Source organism: Uloborus diversus, chromosome 7 (genome assembly GCF_026930045.1).
Source record: "Uloborus diversus isolate 005 chromosome 7, Udiv.v.3.1, whole genome shotgun sequence".
Taxonomy (NCBI): domain Eukaryota; kingdom Metazoa; phylum Arthropoda; class Arachnida; order Araneae; family Uloboridae; genus Uloborus; species Uloborus diversus.
This window is the reverse complement of record NC_072737.1, coordinates 1510509-1532772: the sequence shown is the minus strand read 5'-3', so window position 1 is coordinate 1532772 and position 22264 is coordinate 1510509. Positions and strand designations below refer to the sequence as shown.

The window sequence follows — 22264 nt, the reverse complement described above, 5'->3', positions numbered from 1 at the left end:
AAGTTTCATAAACGGTTTAACGGTTGCACCAAACTTAACAACCATTTTAAAATGTTTATAAAACGAAGTGACTGGCATTGATTTCAAAAAAAAAAAAAAAACAAAAAGAACGATGCTTATCAGTGACGCACACAAGGGAGGGGTTCAGGGGGTCTGGACCCCACCCATTGGTCTTGCATTTTTTTCCCTATTGAATACGATTCTATGTATTTTTTACGTAGAATAATTTCAATCAAAGAAATAATTTGAGTTCTAATAAGTGAAAAAATAAATCCTCATCTTAAAAGATATTAAAAAATATTGTACACTTTTCCTAATAATAAGCAAAATGGTGATTACAAATGAATACGCTGTAATAACCTTGTTTTTAATTTTGTAATTACAGAGTAAAATGCAATCCTATGAACTTGAGTCCATTTTTTTTTTCATTATGAGAAAAGTAAAAGCGTAAATTATTTTGCTTTCAATTTTTTTTATTTAAGTATATTTCCTTAAACAATGCTAACTATTCATTCAATAGTTTATTTTTTCATTGTTTTTCTTTCTCAGGAATCGATAAAATCAAGTCGATATGTCTAAAGGCATATTGGTGTATGATATAATAGTGAGGCTTTCGACCTTGGACCCTCCCCTTGCAAAATTCCTGTGTGCGCCACTGATGCTTATGTACCTCGAAAACAGAGGAATAGGATCATCGGATGCAACCATAGACTAATAATAAGAGTAGACCGAGCTTTCTCATTCTTGCTGATAAAGAAAATTGGTTCATAGATGTATCATGTGACTAGTGGAAGGGCTTGGCGAAGGCTTTGGCAGCATGGTTGCTAGAAGACAGCATTATCTATAGTTTGGCACTCGACATGTATTTTAAGACAATGTGTTTTCATTAAAAAAAACTTCCAGGTGCAGAGATTGAACTGTTTTTCTTTTAGTGATGCATTATTTTGACATTAGTAATAGTTTTTGATCAGTTTTCGGTAACTTTTATTTCATTTGGAGCTGTCAGCGTTGGCGTGAACGAAATGGCGTAAACGTTTTGCGTTAACGCAAAAATGTACTAATCGGTATCTTAAATTGAAACTGTAGGTAAAAATCTTGCCGATTCTTCTTGGTCGCTTGCATCTTTCACTGCTTAGAGAGTTATTGAAATTGACTAAAGAAAATGCACAATACTGTCTAAACGAAAAACTCACTATATTAACAAAATATTTACAACTTAGAATATTACAAATCGGACTCCATAAAAGATCATTCTTCCGTGTTCCATCCATTCTATTTATTTCATTTCGCGCTGGCGTTGATCGTCTGCTACGATTAACGCCCGCTGTTGCTAGGATATCCATTAGTCACATGGTTTGGTTTACGAGCAGCAAAAGGGTTGCCATAGCTCGGTCTACTCCTATTATTAGTCTGTGGATGCAACTTGACAGAGGCGGAGTCAAGTGCTTTCTCGCGGAAAACGGACAATACCTGGAATCCGTTTCCTCCGCAAGTCTGCGAGCACTCGGACCAATCCGTGATGACCCAGTCGAACTGGAGGTTCTCCGCGCTGCCCCTGCCCAGGACGAAGCTGTTGGACGCCATCTTGGTAGGGTGGTGGTCGTCGTCGTTGTTTTCGTCGTCTGCGATCTCCTGGTCGTAGTCGTCGCTCAGGCCTCCCCTGGTCGTGCCCAGGGTAGGCAGGTTCATCAGCAGGTTCTTGATGTGGGAGGAGCCGTGGGTGCTGGAAGCACCAGAGTGGGCGGGGTTACCTGCGGTGGAAAGAGGAAACGAGGTGAGAACAGAGCAGCAATCCGGGCCTGATTACTAAATAGACCAAGTAGGCCGTGGCCTAGTGCAAATGGCAAAAACTGTTTTAGACAGTGGCTGAAATAGGGAAGTTGCAACCTATTAAATGTTCATATTTTGATTATTGTATACTGTTAATTGACCCTCAAAACTAAAAAATTCACCATCACCGAATTTTAAAACACCGTGATTGATTTTTAATGAATTTTTAAAAATCCAAGCGCAAAAGTGCGCTCTTCTGAAACGTCACGAGCTTAGGTCACACGGCACTCATGGGCAGCCTACCGCCGAAGATCCCTTGTTTTCGCTAAGGACATTTTGAGCGCGCTGATATTTTTATTTTTCAGAAATTCAGTAATCCTTTTGAACACACTATGGAGGCCGGATTCGGTAAAGCACAATCTAATAATCTTCCTCAAGTAACATCAATGATGGTATTCGAATATTTCCGAGAGGATGAGAGGTTTCAGAGAAACGCGAGGAGGTAAGACTTACGTTTCGTCTTCGAAGCCAACTGTACGTCCTTCGGCTTCTCCCGCGGAAGAAGAGCGCATGGCGTCACTTCCTGTGCCATTTGACGTCACAAGCGCTTGAACTTTAAAAATTAATTTAAAAAAACTACTTATCGTATCGCAAAATTTTTTTCACTTATGATGTCCATACATGTTACTCTATTATATAAAAATAAAATTGAAAAATCGAAAACTTCCCTATTGTTTTATCCAATGGCTAAAACTGTAATGATTGAATATAGGGGCAAATTAATTGGCCTTGGGCCCCTTGTTATCTTAATCGGGCCCTGGCAGCAATTTATACACAAAATGCGTAAAAAACCAGCAAATATCGCAAAAATATTTAGTCAAAAAACAAAAAATAGGTATTGAATTTTTTTTCATTCTAATACGTTCAAAGTAATTGTTTAAGTTTTCGGCGGAATTTCCGCCAATGCACATTGCCCCAAATTTATTATCTAAACACTAAAACTTTCTAATGCACTAGCGTTTGATTGTTACAGATTGTGTAATTCATTATAGATTTGATAAACATGATTTTATGAATGCTTTTGTTTTGCGACGAAACGATGAACCAACACTTGTGCTTATTTTTATATCTCTCAGAAAAATCCGCTTTATCCCTTTGGGGGTAATGACCCGTTGCCCCCCCTTTGGGAACTTCTTGAATAGAACCTCTAGCAGTGGCGTAGCGAGAAAAAATCCTTCGAGGGAAGGGGGTTAGTTTTTTCTGAAGTTTAAAGTAAAGTCGTGCTCTCAAGTTTATATATATACACACACACACATATATGTATATATAAATAAATAAATATATATATATATAGTAAAGTATGTAGTTTCACATACACGGGTAGCACAGAAATAAGTGTATGTAACAACGAAGATAAACAACAATAACAACAACAACAATAATGAACATGGAACATTAAAAAATATACTAGGAACATTGGAAACAAGAATTAATGAAATCATGGGTATTAATCTGCTGCTACGTTTACGAAGAGCTGGAGCAGCTGGCATATTAAATATTCTGCAAGGTTTCTGCGCGGGTCAGTATCATACATGCAGCAAAAATTAAAAGTAAAAGTATGTGTATTTGAATTAACGAACTTATGTGTGTAGCTACTTATTAGGCTTAATACAGTAAGCAGGAAAATTATAAAACGTTGTATATGCTTATTGTTTGGATAAAATGCTATAAATTTTACACGTATAAATAGTATGCGTAAGGTTTATTAGTAATAGGCTGTCATGTATTACCAACCAAGAGTAATATATATATATATATATATATATATATATATATATATATATATATATATTACTCTTTATCAATTAAACAACAAAGGACATTATAAACGAATTTCTTCTTTGAAACTACCTTGATAAATACTGCCGTCATAAGAAGGAAAGTATATATATATATATATATATATATATATATATCCTATATATTACTCTTTATCAATTAAACAACAAAGGACATTATAAACGAATTTCTTCTTTGAAAATACCTTGATCAATACTGCCGTCATAAGAAGGAAAGTATATATATATATATCCTATATATTACTCTTTATCAATTAAACAACAAAGGACATTATAAACGAATTTCTTCTTTGAAAATACCTTGATCAATACTGCCGTCATAAGAAGGAAAGTTCTGTCTCCAAGAGAAAAAATGTTGCGCAAAACAGGAAGACATAAGCTTTTTCTTTACTAATAATAAAGCAGAAAGTCTCTCTGTCCGGAGGATGTCTGGATGTCTGTAGGATGTGTGGATGTCTGTGACGCGCATAGCGCCTAAACCGTTCGGCCGATTTTCATGAAATTTGGCACAAAGGTAGTATGTAGCATGGGGGTGTGCACCTCGAAGCGATTTTTCGAAAATTCGATGTGGTTCTTTTTTTATTCCAATTTTAAGAAAAAAGCTATAATAAATTACGAAATTATCATAACGTGGAACCGTAACATGGGCACAAGTCAATTGACGAGATACGAAGTTATCATAACGTGGAACTGTAACGTCGGTACAAGCCAATTGGCGAGAAAATTCACTACACATCATTTGTAAATATACAGGCGAACCAAAAGACCTTTTAATTTGCTATTACGGACGAAGCCGTGCGGGTACCACTAGTGTTAAATAAAAATCTTTTAGCTCATAAACAGAGCCCTTCAAGTTCGACAGAAAAGTGATTTTTTGGGGCTCATGGTGGGGGAGGGGGGTCTGACCCCCTATCCCCCCATGGCTACGCCACTGACCTCTAGGCCATTCTATTGTGATAGATGTATCAATTGTTGAACAGAATTCTCTACAAAGGCTTCATATAACATCCTCGTTCCATTGTACGAACTTTATGCCAGAACATGGATTCTTTTTTCTACATAATGCAATTAAATTTTACTTTTGGCTTAGCAACAGGAGTATGTTATTGGATACGTCTACATATTTGGAGTCTTCATAATATTTGGACACATTGTTACGACGCATATCCAAATACAGTCGTACCTCCATATATATCGAACTTCCACATATCGAAATTTTCTATGTATCGAAATCCCAGCAAATTTCTATGTTCATTACATAGAAAAATTGTTTCCATATATCGAAAAAATCTCTATATATCGAAAGTTTAAAAGATGAGTAAAATAATTACCATATATTCTTAATAGGATGAGGCACCTAATTCGAAATATGGAGTTCATTTACACATTGTTATATACTTCGAAATAATTACATATTATTTCCAAGGATGAAGTTTAGTCGGTTTCTTTCTCACCACAAAATATTTGACAAAAATTAAAACGTTAAAAAGATCAAGTATCAGTAGACCCCGCCCTTTTAAATACTGTCGAACCTCCATATGTCGAACTTCCACATATCAAAATTTTCTATATATCGAAGTCCCAGCAAATTTCTATGTTTAGTACATAGAAAAATTGTTTCCATATATCGAAAAAAATCTCTATATTTCGAAAGTTTTTTCGAGACATTCGTAGATTTTTTTTTTCCTACTTTAGACTGTCTCATGAAAAATGAAGGTTAGGGGAGAAAATTATGTTCACTAAAGGTTGCTACGGAACTCATAAGGAATCTAGGGTTGAAGGGTGTGTAGTTCAGTCGTTGTTCCGTTCTGGAGTTCTTAAATTCCCTCAAGTTTATTTCAAATTTTAGTTATAACCAGTGACACTGTAAAATCAGTTACAAGTTATCCCTTTTGTCTGTTGAATATCATTCCTAGTCTTCTTAGCTTCAGTAAAAATCATTCAAGTTAAGTAGATTAATTTTTTACCTTTCTCTCGATCACATTGTCAAAACGAAAAGCCCCTAACGTTTCGATCAAGTTGAATTGCCGAAGATTATGAAGGTGTATGCTGAGGCAAAAATGTAATTTCTGTTAATTTTTAAATCATTAACTTTCATTTAATCCGATGCTCGTATCAATTATAAATTGGGTTTCATACACGAAAATTAGCTTTTATTTTAATATTTCAGGATACTTTTTTGATAAAATAAGATCGTTTCCATATATTGAAATTTCTATGTATCGAATTTTTCTCCAGAAATTTGCTACTTCGATATACGGAGGTCCGACTGTATTACAAAAGCTGCAGTTGGAAGAAAATATTTAGAAGAACTCAGCATCTGGTTCAGTGCAATTTACATTACGTTTGCAGCATGTTTTCAATACGAAATCAAATACTTCGGGGTCCGAAATTCTCACGCGCCATCCCCCCCCCCCACGGCAACTTACAGTACTCAAAAAGCCTTCAAATTTGGATAGATGTATTTGAAGTCTTTGCAACGTGTTTTGTGCAACAATTGCTGCACAACGATTCGTTGAATTGTTTTGCTCCACTGTAAAATTGGCGACTCCTCGGAGCTGTTTTGCTGCCAGAAAACGCGAACAGGTCACTATATTGGCACGATTATCGCCTTTTCACATACACTAGGTTTTCGTCTATCCGGCTCGAGCGTATCCGGGCACCGTACTATCCGGTCCAGTAAAAATGAGGAACCGTTATTATCGCACCGTTGAGGTGCGATATCGATGGCAAAACATCGATGTTTCAAAACATCGAAAGTAAAACATCGATGGTCCAAAATCATCGAAAGTAAAACATCGATGGTCCAAAATCATCGAAAGTAAAACATCGATGGTCCAAAATCATCGAAAGTAAAACATCGATGGTCCAAAATCATCGAAACCAAAACATCGATGGTCCAAAATCATCGAAAGTAAAACATCGATGGTCCAAAATCACCGAAAGTTAAACATCGATGATAAAAACATCGATATTTCCAAAACATCGACGTCGCACCCCTAGTTACTACAACTGTTTGTGCGAGGTAAAGGAGGGAAAAATTTCCATGCAAACTGGGAAACACGGCAAAGAGAGGGCTGGGGGAAAGGGAAAAGAATGAAAAGGGGAAAGAAATAAAGCAGCAAGGAGAAGGGAAAAAAAAAATCCCCGTTATGTCACCTCATACTGCTGACCATCGATTATATAGAAAGGCTAATATCCGGTTTATAGGCGTAAATGGACGTATTTATTAGTTTATAGGGGTGTTAATTGGTTTATTACAGATTACGGCAATATTTTTTAATCTAAAGTATATTCGATCTATATTCTCACTACAAAAATTAATTGATTTATCTATTCACAACAAAATTTTGAGCTTACCATTTTGCTTTTACGTTCCTGATCGAAATGAAAACATTTTATTTTCTTTTATTTTAATTGCCATAGCAACCATTTTTGTTTTCCCTCATTTTATTTTAGAGAATGCAATATTCTTTACAAATAATAAAGCTGAAAGTCTCTCTGTCCGGAGGATGTCTGGATGTCAGTGACGCGCATAGCGCCTAGACGGTTCTGCCGATTTTCATGAAATTTGGCACAAGGTTAGTTTGTAGCATGGGGGTGTGCACCTCGAAGCGATTTTTCGAAAATTCGATGTGGTTCTTTTTTTATTCCAATTTTAGGAAAAAAACTATCATAAATGACGAAATTATCATAACGTGGAACCGTAACATGGGCACAAGACAATTGGCGAGATACGAAATGATCATAACGTGGAACCGTAACGTCGGTACAAGCCAATGGGCGAGAAAATTCACCATACATTATTTGTAAATATACAGGCGAACCAAAAGACCTTTAATTTTTCAATTACGGGCGAAGCCGTGCGGGTGCCACTAGTTACTAATAATAAAGCTGAAAGTCTCTCTGTCCGGAGGATGTCTGGATGTCTGGGACGCGCATAGCGCCTAGACCGTTCTGCCGATTTTCATGAAATTTGGCACAAGGTTAGTTTGTAGCATGGGGCTGTGCACCTCGAAGCGATGTTTCGAAAATTCGATGTGGTTCTTTTTCTATTTCAATTTTAAGAAAAAAAATATCATAAGATGGACGAGTAAATTACGAAATGATCATAACGTGGAACAGTAACATGGGCAGAAGCCAATTGGCGAGATATGAAATTATCATAACGTGGAACCGTTAGATGGGTACAAGCTAATTGGCGAGAAAATTCACCGCACATTATTTGTAAATATACAGGCGAACCGAAAGACCTTTTGATTTTTCTATTACGGGCAAAGCCGTGCGGGTATCATATACTAATAATAAAGCTGAAAGTCTGGATATCTGTCAGTGTGGATCTCTCTCTGTCAGGATCTCTGTGACGCGCATAGCGCCTAGACCGTTCGGCCGATTTTCATAGAATTTGGCACGAAATTAGTTTGTAGCATGTGGGTGTGCACCTCGAAGCGATTTTTCAAAAATTAGATTTTGTTCTTTTTTCTATTCCAATTTTAAGAACATTTTCCCGATCAAAATTATCATAAGATGGACGAGTAAATTACCAAGTTATCATAACGTGGAACATGGGCAAGCCAATTGGCGAGAAATTCACCATATTTGTAAATATACAGGCGAACCAAAAGACATTTTAATTTTTCTACTACGGGCAAAGCCGTACGGGTACCACTAGTAAATGAATAAGGCACAAGTAACATTAAAAAACACGTGTATCAATATCCCATCGCTATTTTTCCTTCTCCCCTGCTAGATTTATTCAGATGGAATCATCTTCCCTTGGCAGATTGCCAAATTACATACAATCCGTGGTCAATCTATTGAGGACATTGTCTCTGAGTAAAATCTGTGCATTTAGACTCTCACTCATAATTTCTCTCATTTGTGCTGTTTGTAAATGAACAGCAGCTTAATCCTTCTCCATAATCCTTCGACTTAAAATATGTTCCTAGTACAGTAAAACCTGTAAAGTTGACCACCTTTGTAAGCTGACCACTTGTCTAAGTTGACCGCTTTCGTCAGGAACGGAATTAGTCCTATCTTATATAATGAAGGAAAACCTCTGTAACTTGACCACCTCTCTATATTGACCACCTGTCTATCTTGACCACTAATATGCACCAGCTTTGGTTTGGAGTATTGTAAAAAACCCTTCGTAAGTTGACCACTTGGCAAAAGCATTAGATTGTACTAAAAGTTTAATCAGTTATGCATCAAATAAGCAACTAGGCATTAAAAAAAAAAAAAAAAACAATGAATATTTATGTTTCTATCGAAAAACATTGGGCTTATGTTAAGTCCCAGAAAATGCGCCAAACTTCATTAAGGAGTTATTTTGTTGAAAAATAGATTACCATTGTTACAAATGTACAAGAAAAAATCAAATGAAGAATTTAAGTCACTTTTGACTTGCTATGAATTTTTAGGAATTGTTCATGTCAAGTAAGTAGTTTTTCATAAGCAATGAGACATTTTTTTCTTCGGTCGATTTAAAGAAATTTTAAATTTATTTGATAATTTACGCGTCATTCTGGTAAATAATCTCTGAAAATATTTAAAAACATTTTTACTTTTTGTTTTAAAGTAATTTTAAACAATGAAAGTTAGTTTAAAGTATTCCAATTGGTTAAAAAATGAATGCATAGGGCAAGAAATAACCAAAAAAAAAAACAGTTTTCGTTACTACACTCTATAAGTTGACCACCTGTCTAAGTTAACCACCTAAGTACTGCACCGCAAGTGGTCAACTAACACAGGTTTCACTGTATGAGGCAGGAGGGAATAAGTCCGAATATCTGGCATTTATGCTATTCGAACTACAAATCTGTCACATTTAGGTCAGAAGGGAAGAGTCTACGGTACCTTTCTTTCTGAGACATGCCGTCAATCGAATATTGGCGAAATATGAAGACTTCATTATTATGGATGACATCAAAATGGATCTCGATCAACTTTCGTATCGGTTTAAGTTTTCACCATTTTAAAGCACATAAAACTCTATAAACGTGAAATTTGTTCAAAACTTGTCTGACCAAATGGAATGCTTGCTTTTAACGGAAAAAAACTCAAGGTGCACGCAGATCCAGAATTCTGTTGCAGACGATAAACATCAAAAATGAATTAAATTAAATATACTTTCAGTTAATCAAATGTCTTTTGATTTTGCTACACTAGTTTCAATAAAATTATACGTAGATTAAACAATTATTATCTTTTAAAAACAGTAATGTAGCCACTAAAAGCTATTGAAAGTTTTGTTCTAAATCTCTAAAATTTATTTTTGCTGTTTAAGAGTTGGAGTTAAATTTACTCTTAACGATTTAAGAGTTACCTTAAGTGTAGAAAAATGTGTTTTATCTTCTGTGATTTCCTTTTAATGGATATTGATAACCTATTTCAACGTTATGGAAATTTTCTTAGTTTAATTCACATATTTTTGAGTCTTTTCAGATTATCCCTCTCTCTGTACTTTTGTTGTGTTGTGCCCGTGTACCCCTAAGCACCAAATTATTTTGATCTCTCCTAAGCAAAATGCCTGACTGTTATCTAAAGATGGACCGCAGAACCAAACAAGTTTGGCTCGAATGTTTTTCAGATGTGCAATATGAAAGGGAGTCCCCCCCCCCCCGTTTTCTTATTTTTTCGAAAATTTAAGCCAATTTATAAGCAAGGGGTATGGATTTTAGCTCGTTTCTTGAGGCTTTCCTTAATTTTAAGTTTTAACCTTTTTTCTCTTTTTTTTTCAATTGTTTTTCTGTTTTACGTTTCGGTAAAATTCGATAGTTTAGATGTAAAAACAATCTTTGCATGCCTTACCATTATAAACCAATATAAATTTTTTATTTTATTTATTAATATGGTATTTTTTTGATGTTTTACGCTAAGTAAAGAAATGGGATTTAGCTCGCTTTTTGAGGCTCCTTATCAATAATAGCGATTTTTTCCCCCAATTATTTATTTATTTATTTATTTTTTTTTGCACATTTTGGAAAAATTTGCAAATGCAGGTTTGAAAAAAAATCATTGCATGCATTAAATCAATAGAAAGGTTTGATTTTTCTGCGCTGTACGATTTTATTTGAAGTTTTTAAGCAAATGAAGACAAGAGATATACATTTTAGCTCGATTTTTCAGGCTTTACCTCAATCCTGAACAATTATAGCATTTTTGTTTTCCGTTTTCAATTCCCTAACAAATTGTTCCACATTTTTCACGTTGAAAAAGGATTTTTGTTTCTGATCCAGATAAAATTTGTTCTTTGCATCGAAGTCTCTAATTTGATTAGAACTGGAGTCATAGCTTTCCTCAAACGGAATCTGTAAAGCTACTTCTAGCTCCCCATCGAAATCGGATGCATTCCGTAGAAGTCGTTTTGCTACTAGCACAGTATGACTGCAGAAAAAACAACCTGCTGTACTGGGTCATTGAATAAAAAGAAAGTTTAACAGTTCGCGTGCTACTTATCTTTTTACATGTCTATCAATTATATTTATTTATCTATCTTTTATCTATGTAAATGTCTATCTATTATCTATGTAGTCCGGTCAATTTAGACAATGGAAATAACAAAAATTCCGGGAAAGCTAAATTTTTGTAGAGACCTTGGGTTTAACATTACAAATGAAGTGCCAAAAGTCCCCATCGATCCCATGTGCGCTAAAAAAGTTATTCGGGGTCAAAGGTCAAAATTTTAGGTTTTTTGGATTTATCTCAAAAACGGTAAGTTTTATCGAAAAGTATCGCAGACCAAAGTTGTAGATCTCAAAATTCTCTATAAAAATGGTCCTTATGATTTTTTTCTCCTAGACCAAACCTTCCCAGATATTGCGTACTCTCAAAAGACAGCCAGTCATTTACAGAATCCCCTCTACTCGCGTGGCCTTGAATAACATCTGGCTATTCTAGTCCGTGTGGCATCGTTCACGTACCCAGAGGTATCCAACCCTCTAAGAGCAAAGGCGCACCCCCCTCATTTTCGCGGAAATTCCCTCCAAAAGCATGCCTCCCCCCAAATGAAAAATACCCTTCAAAACAATCAAACAATCCTCCTAAAAATTTCGATGGCGCAGTCTGGGCCATGACCCCTCCTGGGGGGGGGGAGGGGACCCCTGACGTACCTGCTTCTTTTAGAGTTAAACGTGCAGTTCGAGTGAATAAACGTATTATCACAAGCGTCTACTGTTGTTTGTGCCGATCAATATTTAAGAAAAATGTCACAATTTCGCTTTATTTGCAATAAATTTTTGACTGAAGGTGAAACTGTTGTGCTGGGCAGTTATGGAATGCCAACTTTAATCGATGCAAGTCTCGGGAGAAGTTATAAGAATGCTGATTATTTAAGAAGTCAAAAGTCCGTTACAATTCGCGTGAATTGCAGAAAATCATACACCCGGAAAAATTCAATCTCTGTAGCAACGTGAGGATAAAGAGGCTAGTACTTCAAAAGTAAGTCCTCCTGCGCGATTAGGTGAATTTGAATCCAGTTTTTGTTTTTAAAAACACTGCTTATTTTGTGGCTGTAAAGCGGATGAGGAGGCTGAGAAGAAGAAAACGCAGAATAATGAAAAAAAAATTCATTAAGCAGCGACTAAATCATACTCAAAATTAAAACGCGGAAGAGCAGCTTTTGACACACCTCAGAACGATCTTTAGCTAATTTTAAAAGGGATTCTTTGAATCTAAGTGTGAAAACTTTATAAATTTTTATGCGATAATTCTGCGTTTTGTTTTTCTCGGCCTCTTCATCCGCTTCCTCACCACAAAATCAGCAGTGTTTTTCACGACAAAAGCTGGATTCAGATTCACTTAATCCCGATCTTGTTCGAGGTGGACTTACTTTTGAAGCACTGGCCATGCTCATTAGGGTGGATTGAAAAAAAATCAAAATCTGATAAACGCTAAGTAATAGCCCGGAAAAATTGCCTTTTGTAGAGATATTTGGTTCAACAAAAGGATTTCGACCGCAAAAAATATCTTGAGGTGTCGCTCGCGCCTCGAAGTTGACCATGAATGCATAAAAACTGGAAAAAGTCATAATAATTTCATCAAATATCAAAATTTGAGAAATTTGATGTTATCGCTCTTAAGAGCAGGCTTTTTGTGTAGATTACACATTGCATAAGATCATTTTAATAATAAACTGTATTTTAAAGTTCCACACATGCGTTGAGTCTTGAATTTGACCAATATAGTCAGAATTGAATAATATCGTGTTGCTCCGTACTTAGAGAAAAAAATATTAGAAGTAATGATTTGTAAAAGTTTGCTTTCATATTAATTAATTCTTACATAAATACGAAAAAAAAAATAAGTAATAAAAGCATTTCTTATCTAGTAAAAAAATGTTTAATTCTCCACTTAGCAGATAACTTAGGCTCAAAATGTCAAATTTACCTATGATAGAGAACAAAGGTTAAGTATAAAAATTTTAAAATAATGTGGCTTGCAACAGCCCACATCAGCCGCACTTTGAAACAAAAGACGTTGCTAAAGAAATTTTAATGGGTTTTGAGCCCTCAAACTGTAACCACATTGATTACAATAAAACATAAGTTTGGCATGCGAGTTGAACTATTTTACTTCTCATAATCTTCAGTCTTGATTGAAATTGTGGCTTGATGGTATTGTGGCTTAATATTTCTAGATTCTAATCTGATTCGAATAAATCCATCCCTTTTGGTTAGGCAGCAAACTGTACCTGACATTTATTTTTCTTATTTTACCTATCGACTCACTGCATTAGTATGACATGTGAGGTTTTGAGTACCTGACACTACTTTTTCTTATTTTACCTATCGTTTCGCTGCTTTAGTATGTGTGTTTTGAAAACCATACTACTCAGTAGGTACGCCACCAAGCAATTTCTTTCAAAGTTTTATCGGAAGTCCCCTTTTTGAAAGAGGGAGCTGCCGAGTTTTACCAGTTCTGCTTATCGATGAGCTCATAGCAGTCTCTCGGCTTCAAAATTGAAATCTGGAATTGTACATGTTCATTGTCCATCTTCGAACTGATCGTCGTAATCCGTCTTGAAACAAGTTCTCTGATGATGGTCATCCGCAATGCCTAGTGTTATATTTTTTAGATTCTCAAAGTAACCAGTTTGCAGAACAAGAGCTGATGATCCAAACATAGTACGATGGCAAGTTTAAAAAATTCGATTGTATAGCGAAAATTTACAATTTCAGATTTCAACTTGAGTTCTTTGATAAGCAGAAGTGGGAAAACTCGGATCATCTTCTCAAAAAAGGAATATCAGATAAAACTTTAAAAGAAATGGTGCTTGAGAGCGTAACTACTGAATTATATGATTTCCGATACTTCACGTTATACTAAAGTAGTGAGACGATGCGTAAAATTACACAAAGAAGCGTCAAACACAGTTTGTTGTCTAACTAAGAGAGATGGATTTCTTAGAGTCAGATTAGAATCCAGAAATCTTACTCACAATGTATCACTAAGGCCAAACATTGTCAGAAGTCAAGGTAAATGCGACTCGCCAGCCAAACTATGTTTTATTGTATGAAATGTGGTTACAGTTTGAGAACTCAAAAAACATTTAAAAGGGGGTTGTTTTGATGGGTATTTTTCTCAGTTTTGGAGGGGGACGCTTGCTTCTTAGGGAAGGGGGGTCCGCGATATTGAGGGGTGCGCCCATGCCCTTAGTAGGTCCGGCCCCTTTGGGTACGTGAACGATGCCACACGGACTAGAATAGCCAGATGTTATTCAAGGCCATGCAAGTAGAGGGGATTCTGTAAATGACTGGCTGTCTTTTGAGAGTACGCAATATCTGGGAAGGTTTGGTCTTGGAGAAAAAAATCATAAGGACCATTTTTATAGAGAATTTTGAAATCTATAACTTTGGTCTGCGGTACTTTTCGATAAAACTTACCGTTTTTGAGAAAAATCCAAAAAACCTAAAATTTTGACCTTTGACCCCGAATAACTTTTTTAGCGCACATGGGATCGATGGGGACTTTTGGCACCTTATTTGTAATAGTAAGCCCAAGGTCCCTACAAAAATTTAGCTTTCCCGGAATTTTTGTTATTTGATCACTATTTTTATGTCTAAATTGACCGGGCTAATGTTTTTATGTATTTTCTACATAGCTATCTATTTACGTTTATCTATTTATCTGTTTAAATTTACCTATCTATGTGTTATCTATCTATTTTTATCTATCTACGTATCGATTTATTTTTATCTATTTGAATTTATCTGTTTACATTCATGCATTTATCTTTTTATTTATTTTTGCAACCGTTGATCCTACATGCATGCTTCCAAATGCAAACAAAAGTTACGCTGCGAATATTAAAAGTGCGAAGCGAAAAAATATATATAGCGAAAAAATACGATATCTAATTTTTTACATGGCCTCCAGTTTCGTAAAATTACATTTAGAAAAATCAGAAGCATTATATATATATATATATATATATATATATATATATATATATATATATATATATATATATATATATATATATATATATATATATATATATATATATATATATATATATATATATATATATAAAATAAAAGGAACATTTACAACCGAAATTCAAGTTAAAAATTTTAAGGGACCATGTAGAAACTGAGATAGAAACATATCGCCCTACCAGAAGAACATGACTTAAGGTAATTATTGAAGCAAAAAACAGTATATATTTAATAATTTCATTGCTATTGAAAAACGTAAGGAAATAGTACATTTTCATATGTAAAAACAATCTACAAAAGCTCCTGAAGTTTCAGGAAAAAAAAATATATTAAGTTGCTATATGGCTCCTGAAAACCAGGAGCGTAAAGTTTACCACCTGTCACTCCTGGTTTAACACAACAACTCTTCGTTTCAAACCCTGGTGAATATTGGTTGTACTGGTGCGAATTGTTTCGTGTTTGAATTATTTTTGATGTTTGGTTACTAAATATCATTTCAGGTATCCGGGGGACATATAAAAAGTTAAATTAAGTATTTTTTCACTTTTTTTTTTGCTTCTAACTTTAAATATCTCAACCTCTGTACCTCATTTTGATCGTTTTTGCAACTGGGAGTGTGAATCTAAGATTAACGGTTGCGAAAATAGAGGGGTTGCAGGTAAACCGGGGAAACGCTAAATATCTATCTAATTTGCTTCTACCCATATCTATCAACTTATACATCTATTTTTAACTCTTTAAATGTCTTGTTTTTTATTTATACTTATTCGTTTAAATCCATCTATTGATATTTATTTATCTACAGGGTTTCCAAAAATGGCTGATACATTTGAAAAACCAACAAAAACTAAACGGGCAGCAATAGAGATATACCGTTTGTTACGTTATGCTTGAGACAGCAGAAAATTTTCAGAAAGACAAACTTTCAAAATTAGTTACAATGTTCCTCAACAGATGGCGCTGCAGGTATATTAAAGGAGGCTGCAGTAGTGTCTATCTGAAAATTTACTGTTTTTCCACGTATATTACAAATAAACAGTGTATTTCTGCCGCTGCCCGTTTAGTTTTATTGATTTTTTCAAATAAGTCTGTCATTTTAACGATCTTACAGACTGCGTTTTCTTTTGTACGTTTCCAAATACATGCAGCGCCATCTGCTGATGAACATTGTAACTAATTTTGAAAGTTTCTCTGTCTGAAAATTTCTTGTTTTTTCCCAAGCATATTGCAAATAAACAGTGTATTTCTGCCGCTGCTCGTTTAGTTTTTATTGATTTTTTTCAAATAAACCTGTCATTTTGGCGACATCTTACAGACTGCGTTTTCTTTTATACGTTCCCAAATACATACAGCGCCATCTGTTGAGGAACATTGTAACTAGTTTTGAAAGTTTCTCTGCCTGAAAATTTCTTGTTTTTCCCAAGCATATTGCAAATAAACAGTGTATTTCTGCCGCTGCCAGTTTAGTTTTTATTGATTTTTTTCAAATAAGCCTGTCATTTTAGCGACATCTTACAGACTGCGTTTTCTTTTACACGTTTCCAAATACATGCAGCGCCATCTGTTGAGGAACATTGTAACTAATTTTGAAAGTTTGCCTGTCTGAAAATTTACTGTTCTCCCAAGCATAATGCAACAAACTTTATCTTTCTATGGCTGCCCGTTTGGATTTTATTCATTTTTCAAATGTATCAGTCATTTTCGGAACACTATTTGTACCTATTTCTCTATTAAAATCAATCAACCAATATCTATCTGCATATATCCCCCCCTCAAAAATATTTCGCGCCACCCCCACTCACCGGGGAAGCCCTTCCCCCCGTGGGGGGTTCCGACGTTGAGCTCCTCCTGATCCGAGAATAGGTCTCCGTCATTCTTGTGCCACACCTCCTTAGGCTTCTTCTTGGCCAATAGGGACCCGTCGTAGGTCTGCTTGAAGGTGTCCCCGTACCTCGGCGGTGGCAGCACCTGATTTGGGGACTTTTCCTCCGAAGTCGAGTGTACCTTGGTCTTCAACTTCTGCCAGCTCTTCTCGAAGTCCCTGCACGGAAATTAATAATTCATTTAATTTCATTAAACAGGGTTGCCACGCCACAGGGAAACCTGAAGAAACAGGGAAAACACAGGGAATTCAAAAATCAACAAAAAAAAAAAAAACAGGGAAAATCCAGGGAATTTCGAAAATTTCCTCAAAAATCTGGAAAATACAGGGAATTTTTTTACCTTCTTAAATCAAAGTTACAAAAATCAATTCCCAAATATATAAACTACCAAAAAATAAATAAATAGTAATAATTAGAATGAGAATATTAATAAAGTTCAGAAATAAAGTAAAATAAAAAATGGTCATTTTGCTCGAAAGTTTTTTTTTTTAAAGTAAATATTAAAATATTTATCAAAAAAATAAAATCTTGAATTTCATGCTAATTTAGAGTGTATGAAATGAGTCGTCAATAATCATTGTTCTGGGTCACTTATACACTTTTAGGTCCATGGCTAAGAGAAGTTTTTCTTTTGAATAAAAAGTTGAATATATTCAACCACCATGCTATTATTTCAGTTATTATGAATTCTTATTTATTTTCCCTTATTTATTTAGCAATTTGTGTTTCGTTTTTTTACCCTGTGGTGAAATGATCAAGATATTAATGTTCTTTTCCAAATAATCAGTGCTCGCTCGTTTGTAATGTTTTATTTTCATACAGGGAAAACACGGGGAATGTTTTTCCCAAAACTGAGTGGCAACCCTGTTAAAATATTTGTAAAAACATCATCTGAGACAGTGAGAAGCAAAGGGATGGAAGTGGCAAAATTAAAAATGTGGGGATAACCAGTACACATGGTAGGTGAACCTCTCCTCTGTCTAGGGGCAAGAGATAGTACCAGTAGCCCTGGTAGGAGCTGTACTACATCATGATTTAGAAAAACTTTTGAATGAAAGTCTACCTAGGAACTAATCTTTAAACGCGTTTTACTCAAAACTTGAAAATGTCCACTTGCATCCCTTTGCTTTTTACTGCCTCATCTGTGGAAAAAACTCTCCCACCCTCAAAAAAAATTAATTTGAATTTTGACATCTTGAATTCAAATTATGTTTTTCGCAATCACGAGTGTGTGTATGTAGGCGTGTGTGTTTGTGTGAGGGGTATGTGTGTTTGTGTGAGGGGGTATGTGTGTTTGTTTGAGGGGGTATGTGTGTTTGTGTGTAGGGGGTATGTGTATGTGTGTGTGTAGGCATGTGTGTTTGTGTCTGTGTGCAGGTATAAGTGTGTGGGTAGTTGTGTGTATGAATATGTGCGTGGGGGGGGGGTATGTGTGTGTAGGCATATGTGTTTGTGTCTGTGTGCAGGCATGAATGTGTGGGTAGTTGTGTGTGCATGTGTTTGTGTGTGTGTGCATGTGTAGGTGTCTGTATGTATTTGTTTGTGTGTATGTGTTTGTGTATGTGTGTAGGTGTATGTATGTGTATGTGTTTGTGTATGTGTGTGTAGGTGTATGTGTGTGTATGTGTTTGTGTGTATGTGTTTGTGTGTAGTTGTGTATGTATGCGCGTGTGTGTAGGACATGGATGGAGACGGCTTTCGCTAGAGGAGCAGCATCGTGAGGAGCCGGTCGATGGTGATGCTGCAGAGGGTGGCGGTGAGACAATAAAATGATAGGACATCAAAACAGTCAAATGAGAACAATAAGCAATCGTGATTGCTCAAAAAAAAATCAGTAAAAAATAAATAAAAATATTTTCAAACAATTATTTTAACCATCAATAATTTAACTAATTAATTGAAATTGAAAGAGTAAATAAATATTAAGCGGGCCGGAACGAGAGAGAGAGAGAGAGAGAGAGAGAGAGAAGCGTTCTTTTTTCGAACAATTAATTTTTCACCAATTTTTTTTTCTCTACAAATAAACCAATAAACCTCGTTATCAGCATATTTTTGCCATCTAATTTCCAAATCTTCAACCCTGGATCAATAAAAACGAACTGATTTTGGAGCAAAATGTCTGGGGTTGGCATTATGGATAGTAGGCAAACTCTCGGGTTATTGTCTCGTAGAAAGTGCAGCTGCGATAGGAACAAAGGAAAGTCGGATGGCGCAATATCAGGTGAGTATGTTTCAACGATTGTCAACAGAAAGCGCATGATTCTAAAACATGACTCTGCAAGACCACACAATGAAAGATTTTAGGAGGGACTGCTTGGTAAGTATATGCTGTTGATTGAAAAATATTCGAAGTCCCGAATTCCTCAGCATCTAATTTGGGATGTTCGAAGTAACAATAAAAAAATCAATCAATCAAACAACAAATCAAAATAATTATATTTGTATTCAAGAACTTCTTGTCATGACTATATTAGCAAAATAGTCAGTGGCGTAACTGCATTTTCTACCGCCCGGGGCGGTTCCTCAATTTGCCGCCCTTTTTGTTGGGAAATAGTTGACACATTAAAGAGTCAAAAGTATTTTAATAAGATTTTAATAAACAAGAAATATTTTTTTCCTTCTTATTTTTCTTGCAGAAGGAAAAAAAGTAATTCAGTGCCCTGGCAAAACAATCCAAAAGTAAAGTCAAAATTTTAAGCAATTTTTAGAAACGCTCATATAGAAAAGATGCTTGGAGCTCCCTTCATTTTTTTTTCTTTACTAAAATTAGTTTTATGCATTCTTAAGTGACGTTAGGGATTCGAGACTTGTCAAGGAAATTTTCCGAAACTGAAATGTTAAAAAAGGAATTATAGGCTATCTTTTGATACTTGAAGAAATTGGGGAAGGTTCGAGGGCGCTGTCCAGAAAGCATTTCAAGTTGATTGAAAAATGTTCGAAGCCCCGAAATCCTCAGCAGCTAATTTGAGATGCTTGAAGTAACAATCTTTATCTTTACTAATAATAAAGCTGAAAGTCTCTCTGTCCGGAGGATGTCTGGATGTCTGTAGGATGTCTGTAGGATATCTGTAGGATGTCTGTGACGCGCATAGCGCCTAGACCGTTCTGCCGATTTTCATGAAATTTGGCACAAAGTTAGTATGTAGCATGGGGGTGTGCACCTCGAAGCGATTTTTCGAAAATTCGATGTGGTTCTTTTTCTATTCCAATTTTAAGAAAAAAAAATATCATAAGATGGACGAGTAAATTGCGAAATTATCATAACGTGGAACCGTAACATGGGCTTAAGCCAATTGGCGAGATACGAAATTATCATAACGTGGAACTGTAACATGGGTACAAGCCAACTGGCGAGAAAATTCACCATACATTATTTGTAAGTATACAGGCGAACCAAAAAACCTTTTAATTTTTCTATTACGGGCAAAGCCGTGCGGGTACCACTAGTAAAAAATAAAAAAATCAATCAATCAATCAATCAAACAACAAATTAAAATAATTATATTTGTATTCAAGAACTTCTTCTCATGACTATATTGTTGAAGTTGTGTGCTTTACCTACTTGGTCGCTTTGCGTACTCGTATTATGCTTCTCTACATAGTATAAAATGAAGTCCCCAAAAAGCGTCTGTGTGTTTGAACTCGCAAAACTCAAGAACTACCCGGCCGATTGCGCTGAAATTTTCACAATTTGTTCGTTTAAGTCCTGAGAAGGTTTGCAGACCGGTTCGAAAACAATTCGATGAATAGTTCTTTTGCTATTCCAATTTAGGCCTAATTTTCACATAAATTCCCGAATATGGGGAGGAAAATTACTCGCAAATAGTAATATTATATATCGTTGGAAAGGGAAGAATTTTCCGCGTTCTACGCAATTTGTTTCAATGCTCTAACTTTATTACGGCGGGAGTTATTTGCGTTTTTAGCTCGAATTTTTTAAGGCTTAGCTGAAATTTAGGCACTACTTTCTTCATTAAATAAATCAATAAAAAGTGAAGGAATGCTCCCACAGCTTCCTTTTTGACGCCATTGAAAAAAGCGACCTTTTTTACTCCAGATATAACTCGACCTACGGTCGAAAAAATAAGCTTTTATCTCGAAAGGAAAAAAAGTTACAAGCCTTTTAAAATCAAGTTTAAGAAATCTCGATTCCATTCAAATTGTGAACCATTTTCTTTCGCAGTTTAATTCCTTAAACTTATTTTATTTTATGTTTCCATGGTTACGCATTTTAAAGCCTTCTGGATTTAATTTCTTAAAAGTATTTTAATATCTTTCGTCATTGTTTGGAAGGGAAATAAGGATTTTTTTTATTTATTTTTTACGCCTAATTGTTAAATATACGTCACTTGACACAATTTTTATTTTCAAGGTAGACCGGGCAAAGCCGGGCAACGCAGCTATTTATTTTCTAAACATGAATGATGAAACCTTAACAATAAGTATAGAATCGTGTATGGAGGAAATACATTCCATACTCTCTAACGGTACGTGAAAAATTATACAATATTTCATTAAAGCGTGTAACTGACCTGTTTGGCAGAAGTTCATCTGAATCTAGGGAAGTCTTGATGGGTATTTTTTCGGTGGGTACTGGAATGGGCAGCGGCTTGGACGTCTGTCGGGCCTGGATGTATAGCGGGACTCGTCCGAGAGTACTGAATTCCACAATGGTGTCTTCGGTTGAAGAGGGTTTTCCTTTGTGACCTAATAAGAAAGAATGTGTGACTAACTGAAACGTATTTTCGCAAGTAAAGTAACAAACAATTTCTGTGCAATGACAGAGTCTGATTACATGGCGATGTCTTGAAACGTATTTTCGCAAGTAAAGTAACAAACAATTTCTGTGCAATGACAGAGTCTGATTACATGGCGATGTCTTGAAACGTATTTCGCAAGTAAAGTAACAAACAATTTCTGTGCAATGACAGAGTCTGATTACATGGCGATGTCTTGAAACGTATTTTCGCAAGTAAAGTAACAAACAATTTCTGTGCAATGACAGAGTCTGATTACATGGCGATGTCTTGAAACGTATTTTCGCAAGTAAAGTAACAAACAATTTCTCTGCAATGACAGAGTCTGATTACATGGCGATGTCTTGGAAAAGTTTTCTAGCATTTTCAATTATTTGCTGCATTTTAAAAATGTTTCAGAATTTTCAGTGAATTGAACATTGCGTGCCATGTTAGGTCGCGCATTGTCTTGTTGGAATGTAATATGGCCGAGGGCAAGCGCTGAACGTATGGGAATGGGAGGACCACGGGCTCCAACGCAATATATATGTTGCGCTGGCTGTTCAGAGTATTGT

At 35.5% G+C, this 22264-nt stretch overlaps 1 protein-coding gene across 1 annotated transcript in view; it reads right to left on the bottom strand.

Annotated features, from left to right (window-relative positions):
* Positions 1-22264, bottom strand: part of LOC129226158 (protein madd-4-like) — a 92875-nt gene that overhangs the window by 24468 nt on the left and 46143 nt on the right. Inside the window, exons 9-11 of the mRNA XM_054860758.1 lie at positions 21486-21660; positions 16873-17111; positions 1471-1751 (exon numbers count right to left, since the gene is read on the bottom strand). Coding sequence (XP_054716733.1) covers positions 1471-1751; positions 16873-17111; positions 21486-21660 — 695 coding nt within the window. The remainder of the gene's footprint in view (positions 1-1470; positions 1752-16872; positions 17112-21485; positions 21661-22264) is intronic.